This window comes from Filicampus tigris, chromosome 10, assembly GCF_054856515.1.
Source record: "Filicampus tigris isolate MCC_2025a chromosome 10, RoL_Ftig_1.0, whole genome shotgun sequence".
NCBI classification, from domain to species: Eukaryota; Metazoa; Chordata; class Actinopteri; order Syngnathiformes; family Syngnathidae; genus Filicampus; species Filicampus tigris.
In genome coordinates this window covers 15,480,611-15,502,760 of record NC_141226.1, presented here as the reverse complement: position 1 = coordinate 15,502,760, position 22,150 = coordinate 15,480,611, and the positions used below count along the sequence as shown (strand labels likewise).

Sequence of the window (22,150 nt, the reverse complement as noted above, 5' to 3'; positions counted from 1 at the left end):
TTTTGTGATGTGTAAATATATTTAAAAGAAAAAATGAATACATATAAAATATTAAGAATAATTTTCACGAGTGTACAAAGCAACGTGTGGTGATATGGGAGGAGCCCAGTCTCAGTGATCTTCCAGTCCAGTGCTCTCCGCAGCACATTGCAAGTATGGCCGGCGACTCTGAAACACACCTCCGGGACCGGGGCGACAATACCGACGTAATACGACAACCTTTTCTCATCGGTGTCTCTGGGGGCACCGCCAGCGGAAAGGTTGGCATCGTAGCTAGCGACATGGGTGACTTTGTCGAATTGCCACTCGTTTTTAACGAGTTAAATGACGTGTCAGGCGTCATGCGTCTGCTGGTTGACCGCGTGGCTTCGGTGCAGCTTGATTGGCAGCTGTATCATCTGGTTTACTGTCTCGCCCCCAGCATTCACCCGGTTTAACCTAGCGCGAGAGAACGCCATGTAGCGATTTCAGTCGTCGTTTTATTTATATCATTTAATTAAAATAGTCATTTTGACCCTTGATCGCCATTTGTGTAGGTGGGGATTCATGATTTTATCTTAACTTAGCTGCCAGGCTAAATTCCATCACATGTTAGCATAGCTGTCTTTGGAAGACAATGGCCAGTGCTAGCGTTCTCCTTAGCCAACCTCCTGTTTGTAAACAGTCCCCAAGCATATTTTCCTAAACGCGATTTGAAGATTACGCTTTTAACAAGAGTAACGGATGACCCACATTCGACTGCAGTGCTGTAAGGATCTCCCCCCCCCCTCTCTTAACGCGCCCACGGCTCTTTGTTCAAATCAGAAATGAACGTAACGTCTTTAACACCTGGGTTTTATTGACATAACCGGAACCATCCATTTTGTAACACGTTATGGTTAATTTTAAGATGACTCGCGCGCCGTTCCATCCATTTATTAAGAACAAATAACAGATCAGAACCTGTAACCCACTCAGTTGAATAATAAGCATGGTAGAATTTAATAAAATTACGTTTTATAGAATCTGGTATAGCCCCTGAAATGAAAACGATATCGAAATAAGTAACACGCAAGTGATCCATATCAACCAATGGCTGCGTTTTATTATAGATTGCATATCACTAGAGACAATTTCCCCACTGTGGAATCAATAAAGGCATTCTTATCTTAATTTCTGCGAAATGTCAGTAAACTAGATTAGATAATTTTGTGGAACACTCGTGGCCTTTATCTTAATTGATAAACTTGATCTGTGTCTCCTGTCTGCCTATGGATAGAATATAATTGAAGTACTGTACTGTTAAAAAACGTGGGTTTGTCTGGTACCATTTAAATCTATTAATTTATAAAGCAATGAACTCGTTTTTTGTTTTTGTTTTTTGCTGGTAAGGCACATACATTTGATTTAAGCAGCTGCATGGCTTTATATTGCCCATTGTGGTTCTTTGTGCGAAAACACTGGCAAAACCAGTATGATTACATAGCTGCATTTCATCAGTGGGATATTTGGAATAAAAATTTCAACCTTACCCACAAGGAAACTGACAAAACAGATCCAGCCTGCATAAAATAAAATTGGGACAAAAGTTATATAATGTATTTAAAAAAAAAAAAAAAACCCTAATACGAAATTTGTGCACTGCCTGCTGCGTACTACAATATACTAAGTAATATTATAGTTCATATATTTTTTTGCACCTCACTTCACAACAGCCTAATTAGGCACTAGACTAATTTGGTCTTGAAAATTACAATCATGCAGTCCGGTTGGATTGGCTCGCTATGATGTAATCTTACCTGCTTGTTTGAAAGCAGCGCTGGCTTGCTGCAGCACATTTTTTTTAAGTTTAATTTTTTCTAGATTTGCATCAAAGATTTCCAATGTAGATACATTATTAATTGCCATCAAGTCTGTGTGGTTAGGCATCCAGATGGACAATTCTCCACTAATATGGAGATATATTTCCTTGGCTACACCTGCACATTCTAATGTGTAGGGAAAAAAATCTGCCTTCACAAATACCGGAATGTTTAGTTATGACTGACATTCAGAGAAGAATGCATTTTAATTTGAAGTGGTGTGTACCTGCAACACCATACTGAGGTGTTACTAATGGAGTATTAGGGGAAAACCCTTTATGTATAGGGTAACCAAGATATAAGAACGCGTCTCTACAATCTAGATCCACATTAAAAACATTGTTAGACTTTTTTATAGGAGTAGCTGTTAAAAGCTAGTCCTAGATGTTAAATTACAACGTCTGAGAGTATCAACCGTTGCGATTTTGTTAATGTAATGTAAAGTGCTTTGTTACAGCTGTAGCTGTTATGAAATGGGCTATATAAATAAAGATGTATAGAGGTCAGTCTTTAATGTAGTCTGTTTTCGCTAATTGAAAATAGATAAAGGCTATGGTTAACCCAAGTATTAATATTTTAGGATTTTGTTTTTGCCTAGAAATTAAAACGTTTACTAAAGGAAGTTATTAAAAAAAAAAAGAAAAGTTAAATAATTCCCTTCCAATCGGCATCAGACTAGACCTGTCGAAAGATGTTTGACATTTGTGTGGTTTGATGAACACAACAGCAGCACAGCCTCGGGCAGTCTGACAAAATGTCCTGTCAGCATTCACCACGAGACGCGTTTAGTTGTCCAGGTCAACGAGGGCTCTGCAGGATAGGAAACAATCGCAAGTTAATGAAACTGGATTGAGCTGTTGTGATTGAAATGATTAGTTTTTACATCAACAAAATGTTATTCCTTCAAGAGGCAACATCATTTGTCAAAACTCTCTATGGAGGTAAATTTGGTGCAAAGGTACAAAGCAAATGTAAGAAATGCTGTAGCAAAAAAATAACATTAAAAAAAAAAAAAAAATCTGTAGCTGTAGAAATGATAACTTGTACCAGTCGAAAAGAAATGTGTAGTTTTAAGTTGCAAAAATAACTTGTAGGTGTAGAAATTAATTTTGCAGTTGTAGTAAAAAAAAAAAAAAAAAGAAAAAAATCTATTTGTACAAGTTATCATTTATACAGCTCAATTTGTTGTTTTTTTTTAATTATTTTGCCACTTCTACAAATTTCTTCAAATTCTTTTGGACAGATGCAAGATACTTTTGCACCAACTTTACCTCCATATCTTTCCCTTGATTTGTGCTTTCAGTCGTCCGTTTGTGGGAAGATTATGGAGCTACTGGGCCAAAACAAGATTGACCATCACCAGAGGCAGGTGGCCATCCTCAGCCAGGACAGCTTTTACAAGGTGCTGACCCCTGAGCAGAAAGCCAAGGCACTCAAGGGCCAGTACAACTTTGACCATCCAGGTATTCAAAACGTCATTTTGTTGTTGCATTGTCGGAAAAAAAGTAGGTGAGAGTCGCTGTAAAGTGCTTCAGTCCGTGAAAGGTAAAGATATGCAGAAGCATGAGGTCCATTTTAGGATTTGCCTTTATCTCCGTGTAAACCGTCTTCTTCCGGTTTCAAATCCCAGCAGTCAGCAGGCCTTTCTCAGAGGCAGCTGCTCAGAGATTGAACCAAACAGCTGTTGGCTGAGGGTTACCAAACGTGCCGCGGCAGCCCCCCCCCCCCCCCCCCCCCCACGTGTCCCGGAGCCTGGGTTAAGAAAAGTTGAGCCAGTATCCTTCCCTTGCTTTCAGATGCCTTTGACAATGAGCTGATCATGCAAACACTCAGGGAGATCCTGCAAGGCAAAACTGTCCAGATCCCAGTTTATGACTTTGTCACTCATTCCAGGTGAGCACACGTGTGGTTGTGATGCGTGCTTCTTATCGCTGCCTAGTCCTTTGTGTGGTTAATTAATCACAGTTATAGTCGGCAACGCAGGTTTCCGAGCACTCAAGGCGGTTCACTTGGAAATATTTCCTGTGAGTTTCAGGAAGGACGAGTTTATCACAGTGTATCCAGCCGACGTTGTTCTCTTTGAAGGCATCCTGATGTTCTACTCGCAGGAGATCCGTGACCTATTCCAGATGAAGCTGTTTGTCGACACCGACCCAGACACGCGGCTCTCTCGTAGAGGTGTGTGTGGGACAGGGTGGGCTTCACTTTATATACACAAAAACGTCCCTATTATTAGTGTAGAACTATGTTTTTTTTTTTTTTTAATTCATCTGGTGAGCCACTAGGCACAATATTAAATTCTGACAGTATGTTAACCGCGAGCAAAAATATCCCGGTATTAAAATTACAGCTCTTAAAATGGCCTTTTTTAAAAAGAAATGTTTAGGCTAAAAACAGTAATTCTGTTAAAGAAAATATAAAATATTTAGTACAGAAGAAACGTGTTTTAATTCTTAGTAAGTCACAGTGTCTCATCACTGGTGAGCTATTTTTAGGCTACTCTTGATGTCCTTGGGGCTAAATAATACCCGCCGGCACTTAGCCCTGCCCTCAAAAAAGAAAATAAGAGCTCATTACCGGTGACAGACAGTATTAGTGGTTATTGAAACCTTGACTTTTTAAAACCATGGTAAATTGTCAAACCGGCAATCTGCTCATGCCTATCATCCATACCTCTATGTAGCGATGGATTTGAATACATTTCCTTGATCGGCGGTGGAGAAAATTGTTTTTTTTTTTAGACTACACTTGAATCTGTGTGTAAATTGCAGTGTGAGTACACGGTTAACATAGGTTTTAGATATACAGTAGAAACTTGGTTTCAAGTATTTGGTTTTCTGAACATTTTTTTTAAAAGAAAATCACCCCAGTATAAACGCTATTTTCGGTTTGTGGACGGGCTTGGCATGGCATAAAGCTTTGAGATACTTCATGAATCCGTTCTTGAATTTTTTTCTTTAATCCTCTAGATGGCAATGTTGGTTTAAAAGGGGATAAAGAAATGGTAAGTCAGTCTGCTTTCAGCCCTATGTGGAAAAAGAGTGCCATCTAGATGGCTCAATAAACACAACTGGTTCATGAAGCACCTTGAAGCTTCATTTTCCCAGTAAACAACAGTAAAGATTACTAGTCTCGAAAAATCTAAGACATTGCACAGTGATTTGCTCGCAAACCCACGGTCATTTCATCATCGTAAATTGCGTTTTTGCCGTTTTCTATAATACAGAGCATGTATTTTTTTACCACGTGTTCCGAGCTTATGTTTTCCATAGTGTCTCTCAAGTCAAGAAATTGTTCTTCCAGTCTTTTGGCACTTTACCATTTCATTTTCAGCCATTCCCCAGCTAAAAAAAATCACTTTAAATTCTTAATATGGCCTGGTTATGAATAATTTTGGCTGTTACAGCGTGGGTGAAGATGTGATTAATTCTTCACTTTAATTTTATTCCGGTTACTGCCATTTTTGTTGCAGTTTTGAGAGACATTGGTGAGCGTGGGCGGGAGCTGGAGCAAGTGCTGACACAGTACATAACTTTTGTGAAACCGGCCTTCGAGGAGTTCTGCTTACCAGTATGTGACGTGGCCAAGTCAACGTGGCAGTTGCACCATTTCAATTTTTGACAGTTTCATGTTTTCTTTACCTCAACTAGACCAAGAAGTATGCTGATGTGATTATACCACGCGGAGCAGATAACCTTGGTAAAGATAGTCATTAGTTATACTGTACACTGAACTGTTGGCATTCCCCGTGGGGGTTTTAGCCCGTTCATCTTTTTCCCTTCTGCCCGCAGTGGCCATCAACTTGATAGTACAGCACATCCAAGACATTCTCAATGGCGGCCTAAGCAAGCGTCACAACGGCTGCACCAATGGCCACAGCACCCCACGGCAACGACGGACGTCCGAGTCCAGCAGTCGGCCGCATTGACCTCGCCGCACCTCTCTTCCCAGGCCGAAGAGGGGTGACGGGCCAGCGCTGTAAATAAATGCCTGTTGGCACCACTGTATTTAAGATGAGTGAAAGGAAAATGGATTTGCATCAAGAATCAAATTGCCTTTTTATTACTGACTACTCCTTGCTATTAGTTACATTCATTGTAATTGTTGAATTTTGGGATTCATGTTTGTCAGGAGAGTTCAAAAGAAGCTCTTAGTCGCATGATGAACTTGGGTTTATATCGACCCACCTGTGTTTTTCTGGCAGGTTTAACTTTGATTTCAATGTATCCCCTGTGGCTTTATGGAAGTTCATGCTGATGATGAATAAAAGAGGGGACAAGATTTTTTTTTTTTTGCGATCTCTCATGAAAACTTGAACCTCCAACAGTCTGGGAGTCTAATAAATGTTTGTTTGGATACGATCCAGATAAGGTAGTGGGCAAGGTTGGAAAAACTCAGATCGCACTTTGTATTTGTATGACAATCTTGGTATTGTTTTCCTATTGCTTTTCAGTGTTCCCCCGTCTTGTGAAGTGTAATGTGTAAAATTACAACATTTGTTAACTCTGCCGTGTAACATTTGTTTGCTGCAGCAAAAACACTATTTGGAAATGCCAGGCTTATACCTTACCAATGATGCCAATAACCAGTGATCGACTTACTATGGCATGGCTGTTACATCATTTGACTACTCTTAATTGGCTGTAACCCACTTTCTTTCTGTAGTAGTAGTAGTAACAGTCATTGAGAATGGGGACAAGGTGTTTGCAAGATAAAGCTTAATTGTGAACCCATGTTTTTTTTTTTAAGTAGAATTTAAGTTTGCATATGCAGTATACTCAGGTTACTAAAAAGGGTAATTGATGCATCATCAATATCAGTGTGGCCATAAGCCACCAAAATCCACCACAATGCCTCCATGAAGTTGCCTCAGGTTAACGTGCACAGCAATTATCCACGCTAGTTAGCAGTTGGACTTCAGATTACAATAAAACAGCTTTGAATCATTTTTTTCTATTCCCTCTAATGTATTTATATTGTATGATCCGATTTATTGAACCATACCATACTGTATGCCTGCTGGGTAATACTTGAAAGACTTGAATGTGGATGACGTCATCAATCTTCATTGCTTACAGTCAATAAACTGATTAGACTGTACCATCTGTCTCTTATTTTTGTACATATCACCCTACAAATCTAACGCATATAAAAACCTTATGTGCAGGAGCCATGAGTATCAACGGTGAACAAAGCTTGCAAAGCCGATGGATCTACCCTAGACTCTCCGTTTATTATCACGTACCATTTTGTGGGGAATTATATATTTTTTGACCGATAAACCTGGTCTTTGAAAGCGTGTCCTCGCGTAAAGCTTTCTGGCCAGTAGATGGCAATGTTTCCCACAGTTTCACATTGGTAAAGACGCTGGCTTCCTCATTGTCTACAGTTTAAATGCACTGATTTTAACTTGTTCTCATTTCCACAAAACTCAAATGGAGTGGTGTTTCTCAACTGTTGCACACCATGCACTACCCCATCTTTCAAATGAGTCCCATTGTGAAAAATCCGATTAGCAAAAATAGGATAATTTTGATTTATAATGTCCCCCCTCCTTTATTTGTAAATTGGATTGTGTCAAAATACACTTCAATGTAAATGTGAATTTCTTCAGACAACGAATATAGCTAAAACCCCGACATTGATAATCACATCTTTAATTTCAGGCATTAAAATCAAACGATTTATTTGAGTTTTCAAATTTACGGAGGTTTCCTGAAAGCATCAGGGCAACCCAAGATGGTGGTACGTTTGAGCTTCTGCATGTCTCATCATAAACATTGAATCATTGTGCACATCGAAATTTATTTTTTTCGTCATTCTCCTGACAGAAATTCGGGCTCCAGTTCAAAGCCACTCTTGAGAATGTCACCGACTTGAGACCAGTGGGCGACGACTTTCGCTGGTTTCTGAAGGTAGGCTCTCTGTCAAGCTAGTGTGCTAATTGCAACTACTGGCAAGACAAGTAACAAAGTACTGCGTTTTGCCTTCAAATTTGATCATCCGAGCCGACGCGTGCTAAGTAATTTATTTGTTGATCTACAGATTTAGAAAAAGTATTCTCTGATTTCTGTAGTCCTTCGTGGAAGCAGACTGATATTTTGTTTAATCGAAATATGACATTTGCAAACATCAACAACTTTGGAAAACCGTGGCTGAGTCACTAACAGAATCAGTATCAAAACGTTGGTGAGCACATCAATCCCCCTTGTGTAATAATTCTTAATTCTTGTTTAACTGTTAAAAATTACTAAACAATACCAAATAAACAACAATTGGTTAATAAACAGTAATTGGTTAAAAATAAAAGGTTTTGCAATACACTTAAATGCAAAATTAAATTGTATCAGATGAATTGATAGAATAATTGATTCTAAAAAAATATTCAATAGTAACAGGCTAGCCCTACTGTCAGTTAAGTACAATTTTCGTTTTGATAACTTGGCACAACAAATGGCTCATTTGGTACAGTGTGAAGTGCTTTGAGTACCAAAGGTAGAAAAGCGCTATACAAGTGACAGTCCATTTACCATTTGCCATGACTTGTTTTCTTGGTTTGGTCATGTGATGTACGCAAGCGTAGCTCTTTGGCACTGTGATGTTATATTCAGTCGACAGCAAGAGGCAGTACAAAACAAAATGGCCGCCCCCTCAAATGGATAATAACGGGTGGATTTTTTTGCTTAATTCATATTCCACAAATTCAATTTTAAGCAGAATGCTAAATTGAGACTAGTTGGGTCATATAGAACATATTGTAAAGATTTTTTTTGACTTGACTTCTACTTTAAAACAACTGGTAATATGGTGAATTAGTTAATATCTATTCCGTATTTTATTGCTTCTTGTTGGTAATTTATGCCACACTTTACTCATTTGATATAATATTGTAACATGCTTTTCTCTGTTTAGCTCAAGTGTGGAAACTGTGGCGAGATTCCTGATAAATGGCAGTATATAAACCTGGCGGTAAGAATGATGCTCGACATCATGTAGGTTGCTATGTTAATTATTGATGTTGTTAATTTGAGATGTATTTACTCGCTTTGTTTACTGTGTGCTCAGGAGAGCACACCGTTAAAAGGAGGGAGGGGAAGCGCTAGCATGGTGCAGAAGTGTAAACTTTGTTCCAGGGAAAATTCAATCGGTAAGAGCCCGTATATCAGTGTCTTTGAACTTGATAATCCCATCTGTGTAGATTTGATGAAAAAAGGCTTTCATGCAGATATCCTCGGAGACACCATTACGCCATATAACGTAAGCATACAGCCTAAACACTACCATTTGATAAAGTCAGTTTTCGAGTATGCCATTTTTAAACATCTGTCATTTACCCTGGTTTAAATCTGCTTCATCGAAGGCTGAGGACAGTGAAAGGTTTAAGACGATGGTGCAGTTTGAATGTCGAGGTCTGGAGCCCGTTGACTTCCAGCCACAAGTAAGTAAATATTACAGTGGAACCCGGATCTAATGGACTAATAGGGGTGAGGGCTCGTCCGTTATAGCGGAAGTCAACCCAAACATATTTTTTTAGGAATATGTTCTATAAGCCCACTAGTTGAAAGCTCAGCTTCAGAAAACAGGTGAGCCCTGATTGGTCGTTATCTGAGCCCTGAGGGTCTGTGATGTCATTTTCAGTGGCCAGAAATGACAAAATGGCCGCCCCCTGGGATGGCTAAAAACGGGTGGATTTGGCCCGCTTAACTCATATTTCATATTTATCATATTGCCTTGTTTCAACTCATGGGCCTGCATAAAACATATTCTTGAAAAAAATATGTTTGGGTTGACTTCACATTAAATTGAAATGTATTTTTTTTTGTGGCCTAAAAATGCCCAGTAGAGTACAAAGCCATTGTAAAAAAATAAATAAATAAAATAAGTTTGAAACTGTTTGAAAAGTGTTAGTTCATCCCAAGTTATCTCACCATCTGCGGTTCCTACCGAGAACGAGTAAGTAATTTTTCCCTTTCAAACCCACTTCAGGCTGGCTTTGCTGCACAGGGAGCAGAGTCTGGAACGTCATTTCCGGAAGTAAACCTATTAGAAAAAGTAAGTCAAATTTGTCTCGCTGATTGTGCTAGACTGAAATATTGTAATTTTTCTGGGGAATTATGACTGATGACATAATTTTCTTGACTGCTATTTTTTGGGGGTAATGATTAGGCTCTTCTGAAATGCCTTGTTATTGAATTTGAATCCCATTAAACATACATGTTTTGTCTGATCATTTATGTTTTCTTTGAAACATATTTCAAAGGGTATACACCGCTTCTTGCCCCAATAATTTCAGTAAGCATTTTTCACATGTTCGTACTCACAAATGTTGTTGTCCACATTTCAGGATTGGACAGACTACGATGAGAAAGTCAAGGAATCAGTGGGAATATATGAGGTCACGCACCAGTTCATCAAATGCTGATGGTCATGTGACATGTGCGAATGAACACTATTGGAAGATATTGTCTGTCCAGTTTCCAGATGGATTCCGAAGATGCCATGGGGTCACAGCGTGGCTTTAGTAGGAGTGGCAGACGTCAACTGATATGAACATATAAATACACACACATTGCTCAATTCAGCTTTTTTAAAAATGGCCTCAATAAAATTAAGGTACAAATATTGGGTTGATAATTTTTCTTCCTCACCTGTATTTTCTTCAGATTTCACTCAGTAGTAGAGACTGGAGTCAGTGCTGTACATAGAGATTTTCCATCCATAGGGGAGATTACTTTCAATTAATTGACTGAAAAACTGAGTGTCTTGTCTGAAAACTTAAAAACAAAACAAAACACTTTGGACTAAATTGTCCTCTGACTTCGACGTAACCAAAGTTACAAATCACCCAAATCACTTTTTCTGTCCGTCAGACGGTGGAAAAGGTCCTCCGTGCCTTGATTTGACCTAAGGTCGATTATTGCAGTGCACTGCACGCAGGCATCTGCAGAAGAAAAAAAAACATTTGGCGCTTGCGAATACATAATAAATGAGAAATGCTACATCTGCTACATTTCTAATGTGCCCAAAATGACATGAGCACGTCACAGCAGTCCTGAAGGCACTTCAATGACTATTTGGGAATTTTAGAATTGATTTGAATATATTTCTGATTCTTCTTAAATCCTTAAACAGCCAGGCTACTGTCTACATTTAAAACCCATTCAATTTCACTTAGTTGGTTTGAAAATTACACGTCAACTCATTTTTACTACAATTTTTAATCAGAGTTGCAATTACACATTTCTAGATTCTTTTTTTGCGCTGATTCTGCGATTGTTTTTTTCCCCCTTGAGCACATCAGATAGGACAAAGTTGAAAACAAAATATAAAAATGTATTTAAAAAAAAAAAAAAAAAATGATGTGCTGGGGAAAAAAGTAAAGCCATTTTTCAAATCAGCCTAAAAAAATACTTGCATGGACACGTAAAGCCATCACTGGTTAAAATTTATTGTTGACCAGTGTTGTATATATATATTGACTGCATATAATGTGTAATAATTATGTGTGGATTACACATCACTTTGTAACTTGTTTTGAATGATGTAAAATAAAATTAAAATTATATACAGGTATTGGTCATTATTAGGTATCAAACACACTTAATCAAAGTTAAAAATCGTAAGCATTACAATCAAAACTGAGCTTCAGTTTTTGTTGTTGTGAAAGAGTACTCACTCCGTGCATTGTTTAGAGAAACAACTTGGGGTAAACAATTTGCAGTTGACCTCACTATTTATATAAGCACACTTGTCCCCACACACACGTCCACCTGAATACTGCCGATTGGATTATTTGTTTTCCCGATAGGAATGATTGCAAAATAGGCTTGCTACTCGCAAACTCCGCTTGCTACTCGCAAACTCCCAATGACGCATGTCTTTTTTATAGACGATCTTTCCTCAAGAGCGATAAAACCGGAAGTGCTAGTGCATCTTGATCAGTTGTTGACATTCACGCAACAAACATCGTACAATGGCTCCTGCAAGCAGAAATCGAGTGTTTGTCATCGGCGTTGGCATGACGAAGGTAAATTCAATTATTATCTTAATCTTAACAAATAGGTTAGCGAATGTGCAACACGATTTCTGTTTAGTTTCCCAGAAGTTCGAAGTAGCGATGAGACACTTCTCTAAACATCAAAATAAAATTTCACATTTGCAAGATTAATTTGATGAAATGAGCCCAAACGAATACATAGTTGCCCTTCGCCTTCATTTTTTTTTTCAAATTTGGTGGACATTTGTGAGTTTCGAGTTTCACTTAATATGTGTTGCTATTCGGTAGTTATACAACGTGTTCAGCGCCCTCAGTCCGTAGTTCATGTCCAAGGAAAAATGTGTGTTAAGGGTCATTTGACCCCTACCCTCATTTCATCCTCACAGCAGCTTTCTGTCATTACACTTTAACCTCTCTATTAAGAACATTTCTATTTTTAGTGTCCTGTCTTCTCTTTTGTAAAACATTGTCTTGTGTGATCCCTTGATTTCTGGAATGTGTAGTAAAAAGCGAACTTACTAAAAGCTCAAAAATTGTATACAGAATTTAGATGTATAAATTCTTGTGAATTAGAATTAAAAAAAGAAAACTTGGGGATTTCATTGGTGTGTAGTTTTTGTACCATTTAAGCATCAAATGGATTTGTTAAAAGATCCTTTTTCTTTCTTTAATTTGCTTCTAAATATTTAATATTAATATAAAATATTAAATATTTTCTCTGTAAATGCGTTTGTTTTCACTGTGTCCTTTTAATGATCAGTAAGCTACTATTATTCTTTGCTTTGCCTTTGAATGTTTTTAGCTGTTAGTAAATGCTTTTAGATGTTGTGCTTTTGGTTGTGTGAAGCACATTGACTAGCCTTGTGTATGAATATATATATATATATATATATATATATATATATATATATATAATATGAATAAGAAGAGGAAGAAAAAAAAGGATTTTGGAATACAACACACCACTAAACACAAATATCACAAAAGTGTATTCCTGCCTAATTATCTACCTTGTGCCATCCAGTGGAAGAACATTAAATTGTTTTGCGTGTCACTCTATGTTACTGGCATGGATAGTTGAACAAGGATACATTATTTGTAGTGGTAAATAAATACTTTTCGGACCAATTAGGTAAAGTCTGCTGATTTCCCACAGCAAAAGAAAGGAAAGGAAACTTTTTTGTTGGGAATATCCATACGTTACTTGTTGTTAACTGTAAATGTGATGATTATGATCAAATACTTGAGCATTCAATCAATTAGTCAAACATGTTTATGTTTTTTCATGCATTTTTTTGCTACAGTTTGACAAACCCGGAGCTCGAGGCGACTATGACTACCCTGAAATGGCCAAGGAAGCGGGTGCTTATCTGAACAGAATTTGCACATTGCTCAGCTATTCACAAGAATATCAGACTGCACTTTCATTTGTATGATAATTTACAGGAGTCTAATCATCATCTTTTGCAGGTGAAAAGGCTCTTGCAGATGCAGGAATCCCATATTCTGCAATCGAACAAGCCTGTGTGGGATATGTCTATGGTAACGCATTTGCTTGTAACGTTAAAATGTTCAAGGATATCACTATTTATTTAAAATTTTAGCATATTTTTTAAAAGTGAAATGATACATGATATTGACTATTTTTATTTTTAAAAATAGAATAGTTAAATGTTACTACACATCAGCATAATTTTGAAATGGTTAAAAAAACAAAATGGACATTTGTAACGATATTTTAAGGTGAAAAGAAGAATTATATGAGATCTCACACTACTTTTTAACATGCATTCATTTTTGAAGCTTACAAGATATTAGCTTTTTTTTTCTACATGAAAATTAAAAAAAATAGAAGAGTTAAATTGTACTAGAAGTCAAGTACTTTTTAATAAACAAAATTAAAATAGTTAAATGCAATTTAATAACATCACACCTTTTATTTGAACATATTAAAAAAAAAAAGAATCTATGTCAAGTTTTTTTTTTAAATTGAAGATAATTTAATTAACATTTTTCATGTTGAATGTTACAGGATATTGTGTATTTTGTTTTTCTATATCAAAATACCTATTCAATGTCACAAGTTATCACACTAACAACTTTTTGCTCTGATAAATGAAGCTCAAATGTAGGTTGTCCCCCACCTCCAATACATTTAACTTATGTTGACCAAAGACAAGATGAAATGGCCCTCTGCCTCCTTCCATTTTGCTACATGTGGGCCTTAGTGGAAAAAGTTTGTCCATCCAAACCGTCCGCCCCCCTTACACCGCCACTGTCAGCAGAAATCCAAGTCCAATCCATCAACAATGATTAAAAAAAAAACCTTCTTGACTGTGTAACAATAATTTTGATCTGATGCACCTTTCCTCTCCTCCATGTTGCTGTCTTAGGGGACTCCACATGTGGACAGAGGGCCATTTACCACAGCCTGGGCTTGACTGGCATCCCCATCATTAACGTCAATAATAATTGCTCCACAGGCTCCACTGCCCTCTTCATGGCTCGGCAGCTGATCCAAGGAGGTAAGTGAAGCAGGATTATTTTTTAAATGTCGTGCTTTCTGGTGTCCTCTGCCATTTTTACAAATGGTCCTCACATGTAGATTGGTGGATGAAACTGTAATGTAATGTACTGTAAAATTACATGAATAATACTTTACACTTTACAGGGTACAACTGTAACTTGTGTATAAAGAGAGATGGGCATGTTATTGCTTAATTTAAAATGAAAAAAAGTTACTCAAAGAATTTCTAATTTGCCCTTAGGTCTTTCAGACTGTGTGCTTGCACTTGGATTTGAAAAGATGGAGAGGGGCTCTTTGTCCTCTAAGGTAAAAAAGAAAAGAAAACAAAAAACACATCCAAAAGTTGAACAGGTGTTTTGTCTTCCAATTGAAGTTCATACTGTCACGAGTTTTAATGATAAAAAAAAAACCCCAAAAAAAACATTGCTGTGGAAACTGGATCTGTACCAAAACTGAAAGAGTTCTTCTGTGGGCCATGCTACTCCCTTGACCATTTTTTTATTGGTAAATATTGATTACAGAAAATGGAAACGTGCATTCTATACAATTTACCAGAGAACACATTGCTAAATGAATGCAGTACACCTTTGTCAGTGTCATGCGAAACGTAGCATTATCGTTGAATAAGCAGATATAGCTGTTGTGTAGAATCTCATTACATTGTGCAAGTGTATCAAATGTGGTGGCAGGTGAGCATTTGTATGGTTTGAAACAGCTGAAAGGTTTCTTATTCTAGTACATGGATAGGACCAGTCCCATGGACAAGCACATGGAGGTGATGATCAACCGTTATGGGATGGTGGCCGCTCCGCCAGCTGCGCAGATGTTCGGCAACGCCGGCAGAGAGCACATGGAAAAATACGGTATACCTGCGACATTTATGGAAGAACTACCTTTTGAAAGCAACGCTTGATTGCGTGCGTCTAAGTGGGTTTATTTGCAGGCACTAAACCCGAGCATTTTGCCAAAATAGCCTGGAAAAACCACAAGCATTCCACCAACAACCCGTGAGTTAAAAACAATACGCAATGCATTTAAAAGATTGATTTTGCTTCAATGCTAACCTAAGAGTTGGTTATGTATGTGTAGTTATTCTCAGTTCCAAGACGAGTACACTTTGGAGCAGGTAATGAACTCGAGGAAGGTGTTTGAGTTTTTGACTCTCCTGCAGTGTTGGTAAGATACTCCCATTCATTCATTACATTTTTCTAGAAGGCATAAATAAAACAAAAATAATAGTATATTGGCACACATTGTCCTCTCATTAGCCCCACATCTGATGGTGCCGGTGCTGCAGTTTTAGCAAGTGAGGACTTTGTTAGGCGCCACCGTCTGGAGAAGCAAGCAGTGGAGATCCTGGCCCAAGAGATGGTGACTGACCTGACAACTACGTTTGATGAAAACAGCTGCATTAAGATGGTGAGAAATGGCCATTTTGCTTTTGTTCTGTATTTTAATTGTCGCCACATTGTTCATATTCAGTCGTGTGCTCAGAAGATCATGTTTGGTAAAGCAGGTAAACGTCAATGAGCCCCCCCCCCCCCCCCCAAAAAAAAATCAGCTTTCGTTTCACATACATACCCGTACCCTGTTGTAGTACACACATTTTACCAATAGATGTTGCTGTTGCTGTGCACTCACTCGTGCTCTGCTTTTTAGTGAGGTATTGCGTAATCTGAGGTGAGGCTGGCTGCTTTGTGCCACACTTTGATTCTCATCCATTTATTTGAACAAGAAATTCAGCAGTTATGACTATGAACCTCCAAACATTACTGGATTGACATGTCATGTGCAGACCAGAGAACTAAAAATGATTTTTATTTATTTATTTTTTTTAAATAGTTTTTATAGTTTATGGTACAGTGGTACCTCTACTTACGAGCGTCTCTTCATACGAAATTTTCAAGTTACGAAACGCCTCAACAGGAAAATATTGCCTCTAGTTACGAAAGAAATTTCAGGATACGAAAGGTAAAAGTATGGGCTGATACTCGCAGTATGGGTTGCGACTCACAGCTCCGGAGTTTCCTGAACGCACCATACTCATAGCTGCTCCGCCATTGGCTAGCCTAACATCTTCCTGGCATCCCATTGGCTAACAATAAATATTTTAATCTATTAACCCAGTTCATCCTTCCATGAATGTTTTATTTTTATATTGTTTTAAGCAGCAATATTCAAATAAAACACTATTGAACTGCTGATTTTAAATCTATGAATGTTTTGTTTATTTATCCTAGAACCATCTTGAAATTGTGCAGAAGAGAATCAAATTCATTGACAACTTTCATTTCCTTTTGCGTGTCAAAAGTATTTATCTTGACTGTGCATCGAAAGACGCTATTCCTGCACAAACTCATTTTGGTCACTCTCATCCTAAATATATTAAAATATATTTGCTATGAACACATTTCTCCTTACCTCTGTTTAGGTGGGTTACGACATGTCACAGCTGGCGGCCAAAAAGTGTTTTGAAGCATCAGGTCTGAAACCTGCTGATGTTGATGTTGTGGAGCTGCACGACTGCTTCTCTGCTAACGAGCTGATCACCTACGAGGCGCTGGGACTCTGCCCTGAAGGTGTACTATTTAACGGAAAAATGTCAAGCAAACTGGATCAAAGCTTTGTAAAGTCTCTTGTTTTCTATAAATACGAGTGCCTTTAAAAGACTAAATATGACATCTGAATCACTGTGATTGGCAAAAACAATGCTGAATCAATGATAAATCTCATAAATCTAATCTGTAGAATTAACAGACTATACATTTGATTTACCCACTTATCACGACAAACGATATGACGTCGACAGATGATTCAAATGCACAAATAAAGCCAAAACGCTCCTTGTGGATGATACGATTTCAAGAAATACTGAGTAAGGTGCATTTAGAATCCCTGCTTGTTGATTATTCGTACAGGAACTGACCAAACCATTTTTCTCTCGACAGGTAAAGGAGCAGAGCTGATTGACAGAGGGGACAACACGTATGGCGGCAAGTATGTGATCAACCCCAGTGGCGGTCTCATCTCCAAAGGACATCCTTTAGGAGCGACAGGTACATACTTTTTATTTTAGCCACAATTATAGACAGAAGAATCAGGATAATTTCAATAACGTTTAAAAAAAATATATACAGAACAATCCTTCTGATGGCCACTGGGTGGTGTGTGTCCCATGTGACTGTAGGATTCGGCACGTTGTTTGTGTTAGTGGTTGTGGAGTACCGACAGTAACCACCTTAAATTTTAAGCCATTAAGATAAGGGTAAAGCCATAATAACACATATTCTAAATGACTCCCCTTTCACTTACTGGCGGGAAAGGATTTGCATCCGTGTCTTTCTCCTTATGTACTATGAAGCCCACACCAAACCTTGGTGGTAGAGCCCTGATTTAAAACGCCTTCATTTCTCACGAACCCTTGACTGTGCTGTATGTGTGCTCACAACGTACCATCTTTTGACTCAGGGTTGGCCCAGTGTGCTGAGCTCTGCTGGCAGCTCAGAGGTCAGGCTGGCAGGAGGCAAGTCCCTGGGGCGAAAGTCGCCTTGCAGCACAACATTGGTTTAGGAGGAGCAGTGGTTATCACGCTTTACAGAATGGGATTCACACACGAGCCCAGGTACCCTATTTTTCGGCACTATTCGTGTAGAATAAATGTTTGTAGGGTTAAAGAGAAGGGTGTGGTTAATGAGTTCATCTTGACTTCTTATATGTTCAATAATTATTATTTTTTTCTTTTCTTCAGACCTGAGGGTAAATAAAAACCTCATTGTCTGAAGAAAAGAAAAGAAAAAATGAATTATTGGACACAGTCATTCAGTTGACGTGAGTCAGGCCTGCACAAGCTAATAAAAAAAAAGCACGATTTTCATTTAACTCAGGTAAATGAAAACCTCATTGTATGAAGAAAAGAAAAACTTGGCTACACAGGTCTTGTGGCATGTAATCACCACAAGGTGAACTGAAATACAGAACTTTAAACACATCCAGCACATCTCTTCATTTTAACGCTGAGCCGACACGTCATTTTTTATTCTATTTTTACAGTGGGAGAGAAGTGCAACCAACTGGTAGCATGCGCTGTTTGTCGTTGTGTGCTGGAATAAGAATAAAAAATAAACAAAAAAAAAAAAAGATGTACACTGCTCACAAAAAGATTTTTGGCCATATGTATAGATTATATTATACAGTACCCCGCCTACTTATGAGGATAAACGGTTTGGATAATGGATGAATAATATTATACAGTATGTCGCCACCCTTATTGTATATCTTGCTCACCGTTTGGCCTCGGATTGAATCTGCTCAAACATTTTTTGCACAATATGTTTCAACTGCTGTTTTTGCCACCTCAGGTTCCACGTCAGTGCTGTAACCACAAGTGCAGGCGACAACTTGGAGGGCTTTAAATCATACTCTGTTTTCAAGGAGATTGAAAAGCATCTGCAGGAGGTATGTTCGCATAGCAAGCCTTCGACTATAACAATAATATATGTGGCGTAATATATTTATGAAGTAAGTGTTAGGTTCAGCAACAGGTGGAATTTTTTTCTCAAACGTCATAGCTATAGATTAAAATGCATGAAAAAAATTCCATATTGCTCAATCTTAAAAACAAACAAAAAAAAAGAAAATATCTCAAAAACCTGATGTGCTAGAAAATAAGTACCGGTAAGACATTTTTGAATTTACTGTCAAGAATATGTTCCGGGACACATAAAGCCATATCAGACACCTCTCTCAAAGCATGAATTGAATGATTTAAAGATGGTTTTAGGACGCTCAAAGGCTTTTTCTCCTCTTGCAGGAAGGAGCAAAGCTTGTCAAGAAGGTTGGCGGCGTGTTTGCTTTTCAAGTGAAAGATGGACCTGATGGGAAGGAGGCGACTTGGTTTGTGGATGTGAAAAATGGCAATGGTTGTGTCACCAATGAATCAGGTATGTATTTCAGTGCAATTTCGAGACATTCAGCACATCTGTACACAGTTTGCCTCTTTTCTTTTCGAACACGTCACACACAATTCATATCTCTTAACTTGAAGATAGAGTGGAACCTTGATGTACGCTTCACAATTTTCTTTCTTTTTTAAGAAGAGTTTTAAGTAATTATATGAATAATATTTGTGAATATTGTTGTCTCCTGTTTGTTTGAATCACTAATGTCAGATTTAATAATTAGTTTGGCGGAGTGGTGTTTTTGTTGGAATGATGAGGAGTGAGATGATAGGCCACTTTGGAGTACCTGATGGTTTCAATTTGAGCTTTATGATATGAGTTAAGCAGCAAAATCTTCCGTTTTGAGCCATCTCAGGGGGCAGCCATTTTGTCACTTCTGTCGATTGAAAATGACATCACAGATGCTCAGGGTGTTTGAGCAAGTGACAAAATGGCCGCCCCCAAATATCGCTAAGAACGGGTGGGTTAATTCTTATTCCACAAACGCAATATTTATCAAAATGCCTTGTTTCAACTAGTGGGCCTGCATAGAACATATTCTTGAAAAAAAATATGTTTGGGTTGAATTCGTCTTTAAAAGCAAAATCCACAAGGGTGTATGGCAGTATACCACCAAACAGATAAATGGCCCTCCAGTTACAGTGGATTAGAGATATACAGTAAAAAAAAAATCCAAAACAACTAAAATCTTAAACTTTAAATTATCTTTGTTTTAATTCCAAACAAAAAGTGCAAAGACTTCCCAGGGTCAGTAGCACTACTTTTAAGTCAACTTAACATTGAAATGACTAGTCCCCTGAAGTTAACGCAGTTTTGAATTGATCTCTTATCGGCCTTCAAAATGCTGAATCTAAAAAAAAAAAAAAAAACTGTTCTAACGATGGTTTTGTTCAATATTTTTTTAATATGATGGCTGATCATTTTTAACACTGTATGTCGGTAGCTATTATTTATGGATTGGGTGAAAAAACATTAGAACACTACAAATAGTTCAGTTTAGGCACTTGAGCGTGTGAGGGTTTAGAATGCTAATGCAATTCAAATATCGTGTGCTCACGTGTGAAACTGATGTTGCTTTCAGGTACAAAGGCTGATTGCACCTTGACCATGAGTGATCAAGATCTTCTGGATCTGATGACAGGAAAACTGAACGCTCAAACGGTATGTACCAAAATACTCTGTTGGTTGGTTGGTCCCATTGTCGTGATTTCTTAGTTTTGTTTGTTTGCTTGTTTTTTTAAACAATTGCAAAAACTTGAAAAAATCCTTCCTGTGCTATTGGCCTCTGGTGTCAGTCAGTTTTTACAGCCCCAGTATTGAGGGCATTTTTTTTTTTTTTTTTTTTTGGGTGGGCATACTCGACCTTTCAATCAGATTTCTCATTAGGGAATCTTACTAATTTGTGCGTCCAATACATCACTAGTCTTTTGCAACCAGCATCAACCAGTTTCTTTGTATGTATTGTAAATTAAGTGCAAATGCGTGCAATTATATAACCAACAAAACAACTTCAGTAACTACTTAGCAACATTAATTTTTTGGGGGGGAAGAAACATCTTTTCAGGCTGGGTCTTGTTTATAGTCTAGACTTAAAATGGAAAAACCCTCAACCTTTTATTGAGTATTCACTGAACAACCACCAGAAAAGCTTTCAAAAGGGAGAACATGTCCACAAACGGCTAACATAACACAAAGCTAGGCTCTTACATGTTCAATGTCTTTACATTATTTAATTTTATAATCTCTCCCAGGTTTCAATGCTTTGATGAAAAGTATATGTTCTCTAATCCATTTGTGAGAGTTATGTTAACAAGTGGAAATATATTTGGTTTGCAACCAATTTTTTTTTTTTTTTTTTTTGCACCACTGATTAGTGATATCTCCACAGAGGCATTAAAAAAAGTACATTCTATTCAGAAAAAACATACTGGAAGTTATTAGGATAAAGATATTTTCAAATCAGAGATCCTCATTGAACCTATTTCTCCTCAGGCATTTTTCAAGGGAAAGCTGAAGATTGCTGGGAATATGGGCATGGCCATGAAGCTGCAGAACCTTCAGGTGGCACCAGGAAAGGCCAAGCTGTGATCAGTGGGATGGCAATGGAGCCTTACCTTGGAATTTAATTGTTTCTGACAGACATCAGTACTGATAAGATCAATTATAACTGATTCTGCACGCCTCACTCGAATACATAGTTGAGCTATGATGCGCGCTGTGTGTGTGTGTGTGTGTGTGTGTATGTATATATGTATACATATATATGTATGTATATATATATATATATATATATTTATATGTATGTATGTATGCTAAAGTAATTCTAAACTGATTTGTACAGTTTAATGACTAAATAAAATAACGAAAGAAAGACTGAAAGAAGTGAATGAAGAGGCCATCGGACAGTGGCGCATATAATAAAGCTCTATAGTGTGAGTGAGCAATAGGCCTGTCCAGGATAATTAATATTTTTCTGTACGCAGTTAAAAACAGAATGTCGTGATATGGACGATATCGCGGATGACCTTGACATGCACACAAAGCCACAATTAGAGCAGAGCAGCAGCACTCTGGCCTCCGCTGATTATGATTTTGTGTGGAAAAATGGAACGACTTGGAAGAATTGATTTTTACCATCAGAAAATGTAAAGCGTTTAGATCATTTAATCACTTCATTTTAACAGTGCAATTACACACATTTGCCTTCAGTAATTTCTTTTGTGTCCTGATGAGTAAGTGAAACGTCATAATTATTCTGAAAACGGTTGCTGTCAATCTCCCTGGAACATTAGCACATCGTACGTTTAATAAACGACAGAAAGTTTTA

At 37.7% G+C, this 22,150-nt stretch overlaps 3 protein-coding genes across 5 annotated transcripts; all 3 read left to right on the top strand.

The window, feature by feature from the left end:
- The first annotated feature begins 109 nt into the window (after positions 1-109).
- On the top strand, positions 110-6,941 carry uck2b (uridine-cytidine kinase 2b). Its single transcript, XM_086043774.1, has 7 exons — positions 110-260; positions 3,145-3,304; positions 3,638-3,734; positions 3,877-4,019; positions 5,314-5,411; positions 5,492-5,540; positions 5,633-6,941. Exons 1-7 carry the CDS (start codon positions 156-158, stop codon positions 5,767-5,769), a joined length of 789 nt encoding a protein of 262 aa, XP_085899900.1. The 5' UTR covers positions 110-155; the 3' UTR covers positions 5,770-6,941.
- Positions 6,942-7,476: 535 nt separating this feature from the next.
- On the top strand, positions 7,477-10,463 carry czib (CXXC motif containing zinc binding protein). Of its 3 annotated transcripts, none has more exons than XM_086043587.1 (9): positions 7,477-7,586; positions 7,673-7,756; positions 8,754-8,810; positions 8,907-8,958; positions 9,040-9,098; positions 9,202-9,279; positions 9,828-9,893; positions 10,186-10,236; positions 10,316-10,463. In XM_086043587.1, exons 1-9 carry the CDS (start codon positions 7,581-7,583, stop codon positions 10,361-10,363), a joined length of 501 nt encoding a protein of 166 aa, XP_085899713.1. In that variant the 5' UTR covers positions 7,477-7,580; the 3' UTR covers positions 10,364-10,463. The 3 variants fall into 3 exon arrangements, with proteins under 3 accessions (XP_085899713.1, XP_085899712.1, XP_085899715.1); XM_086043586.1 differs by having other exon boundaries at positions 8,907-8,988; positions 9,067-9,098; XM_086043589.1 differs by having other exon boundaries at positions 7,488-7,586; positions 8,907-8,988; positions 9,067-9,098; positions 10,186-10,463.
- Positions 10,464-11,712: 1,249 nt separating this feature from the next.
- scp2a (sterol carrier protein 2a) lies at positions 11,713-22,150 on the top strand. The gene is made up of 16 exons (XM_086043585.1): positions 11,713-11,868; positions 13,143-13,200; positions 13,309-13,380; positions 14,232-14,363; positions 14,607-14,671; positions 15,102-15,228; positions 15,309-15,372; positions 15,455-15,541; positions 15,634-15,784; positions 16,797-16,944; positions 17,314-17,421; positions 17,834-17,987; positions 18,724-18,820; positions 19,176-19,305; positions 20,405-20,484; positions 21,316-22,150. Exons 1-16 carry the CDS (start codon positions 11,815-11,817, stop codon positions 21,409-21,411), a joined length of 1,623 nt encoding a protein of 540 aa, XP_085899711.1. The 5' UTR covers positions 11,713-11,814; the 3' UTR covers positions 21,412-22,150.

What these genes read in the sequence shown, in the direction of transcription:
- uck2b (XM_086043774.1), top strand. Translation starts at nt 156, where the DNA reads ATGGCCGGCGACTCTGAAACACACCTCCGGGACCGGGGCGACAATACC. An exon ending in GACTTTGTCACTCATTCCAG is followed by an intron (nt 3,735 to 3,876) that starts GTGAGCACACGT and finishes TGTGAGTTTCAG; the next exon opens with GAAGGACGAGTTTATCACAG. An exon ending in ACGCGGAGCAGATAACCTTG is followed by an intron (nt 5,541 to 5,632) that starts GTAAAGATAGTC and finishes TTCTGCCCGCAG; the next exon opens with TGGCCATCAACTTGATAGTA.
- czib (XM_086043586.1), top strand. An exon ending in ACACCATTACGCCATATAAC is followed by an intron (nt 9,099 to 9,201) that starts GTAAGCATACAG and finishes GCTTCATCGAAG; the next exon opens with GCTGAGGACAGTGAAAGGTT. An exon ending in AATCAGTGGGAATATATGAG is followed by an intron (nt 10,237 to 10,315) that starts GTCACGCACCAG and finishes TTGTCTGTCCAG; the next exon opens with TTTCCAGATGGATTCCGAAG.
- scp2a (XM_086043585.1), top strand. Translation starts at nt 11,815, where the DNA reads ATGGCTCCTGCAAGCAGAAATCGAGTGTTTGTCATCGGCGTTGGCATG. An exon ending in AGAGCACATGGAAAAATACG is followed by an intron (nt 15,229 to 15,308) that starts GTATACCTGCGA and finishes GTTTATTTGCAG; the next exon opens with GCACTAAACCCGAGCATTTT. An exon ending in GGATTCACACACGAGCCCAG is followed by an intron (nt 17,988 to 18,723) that starts GTACCCTATTTT and finishes TTGCCACCTCAG; the next exon opens with GTTCCACGTCAGTGCTGTAA.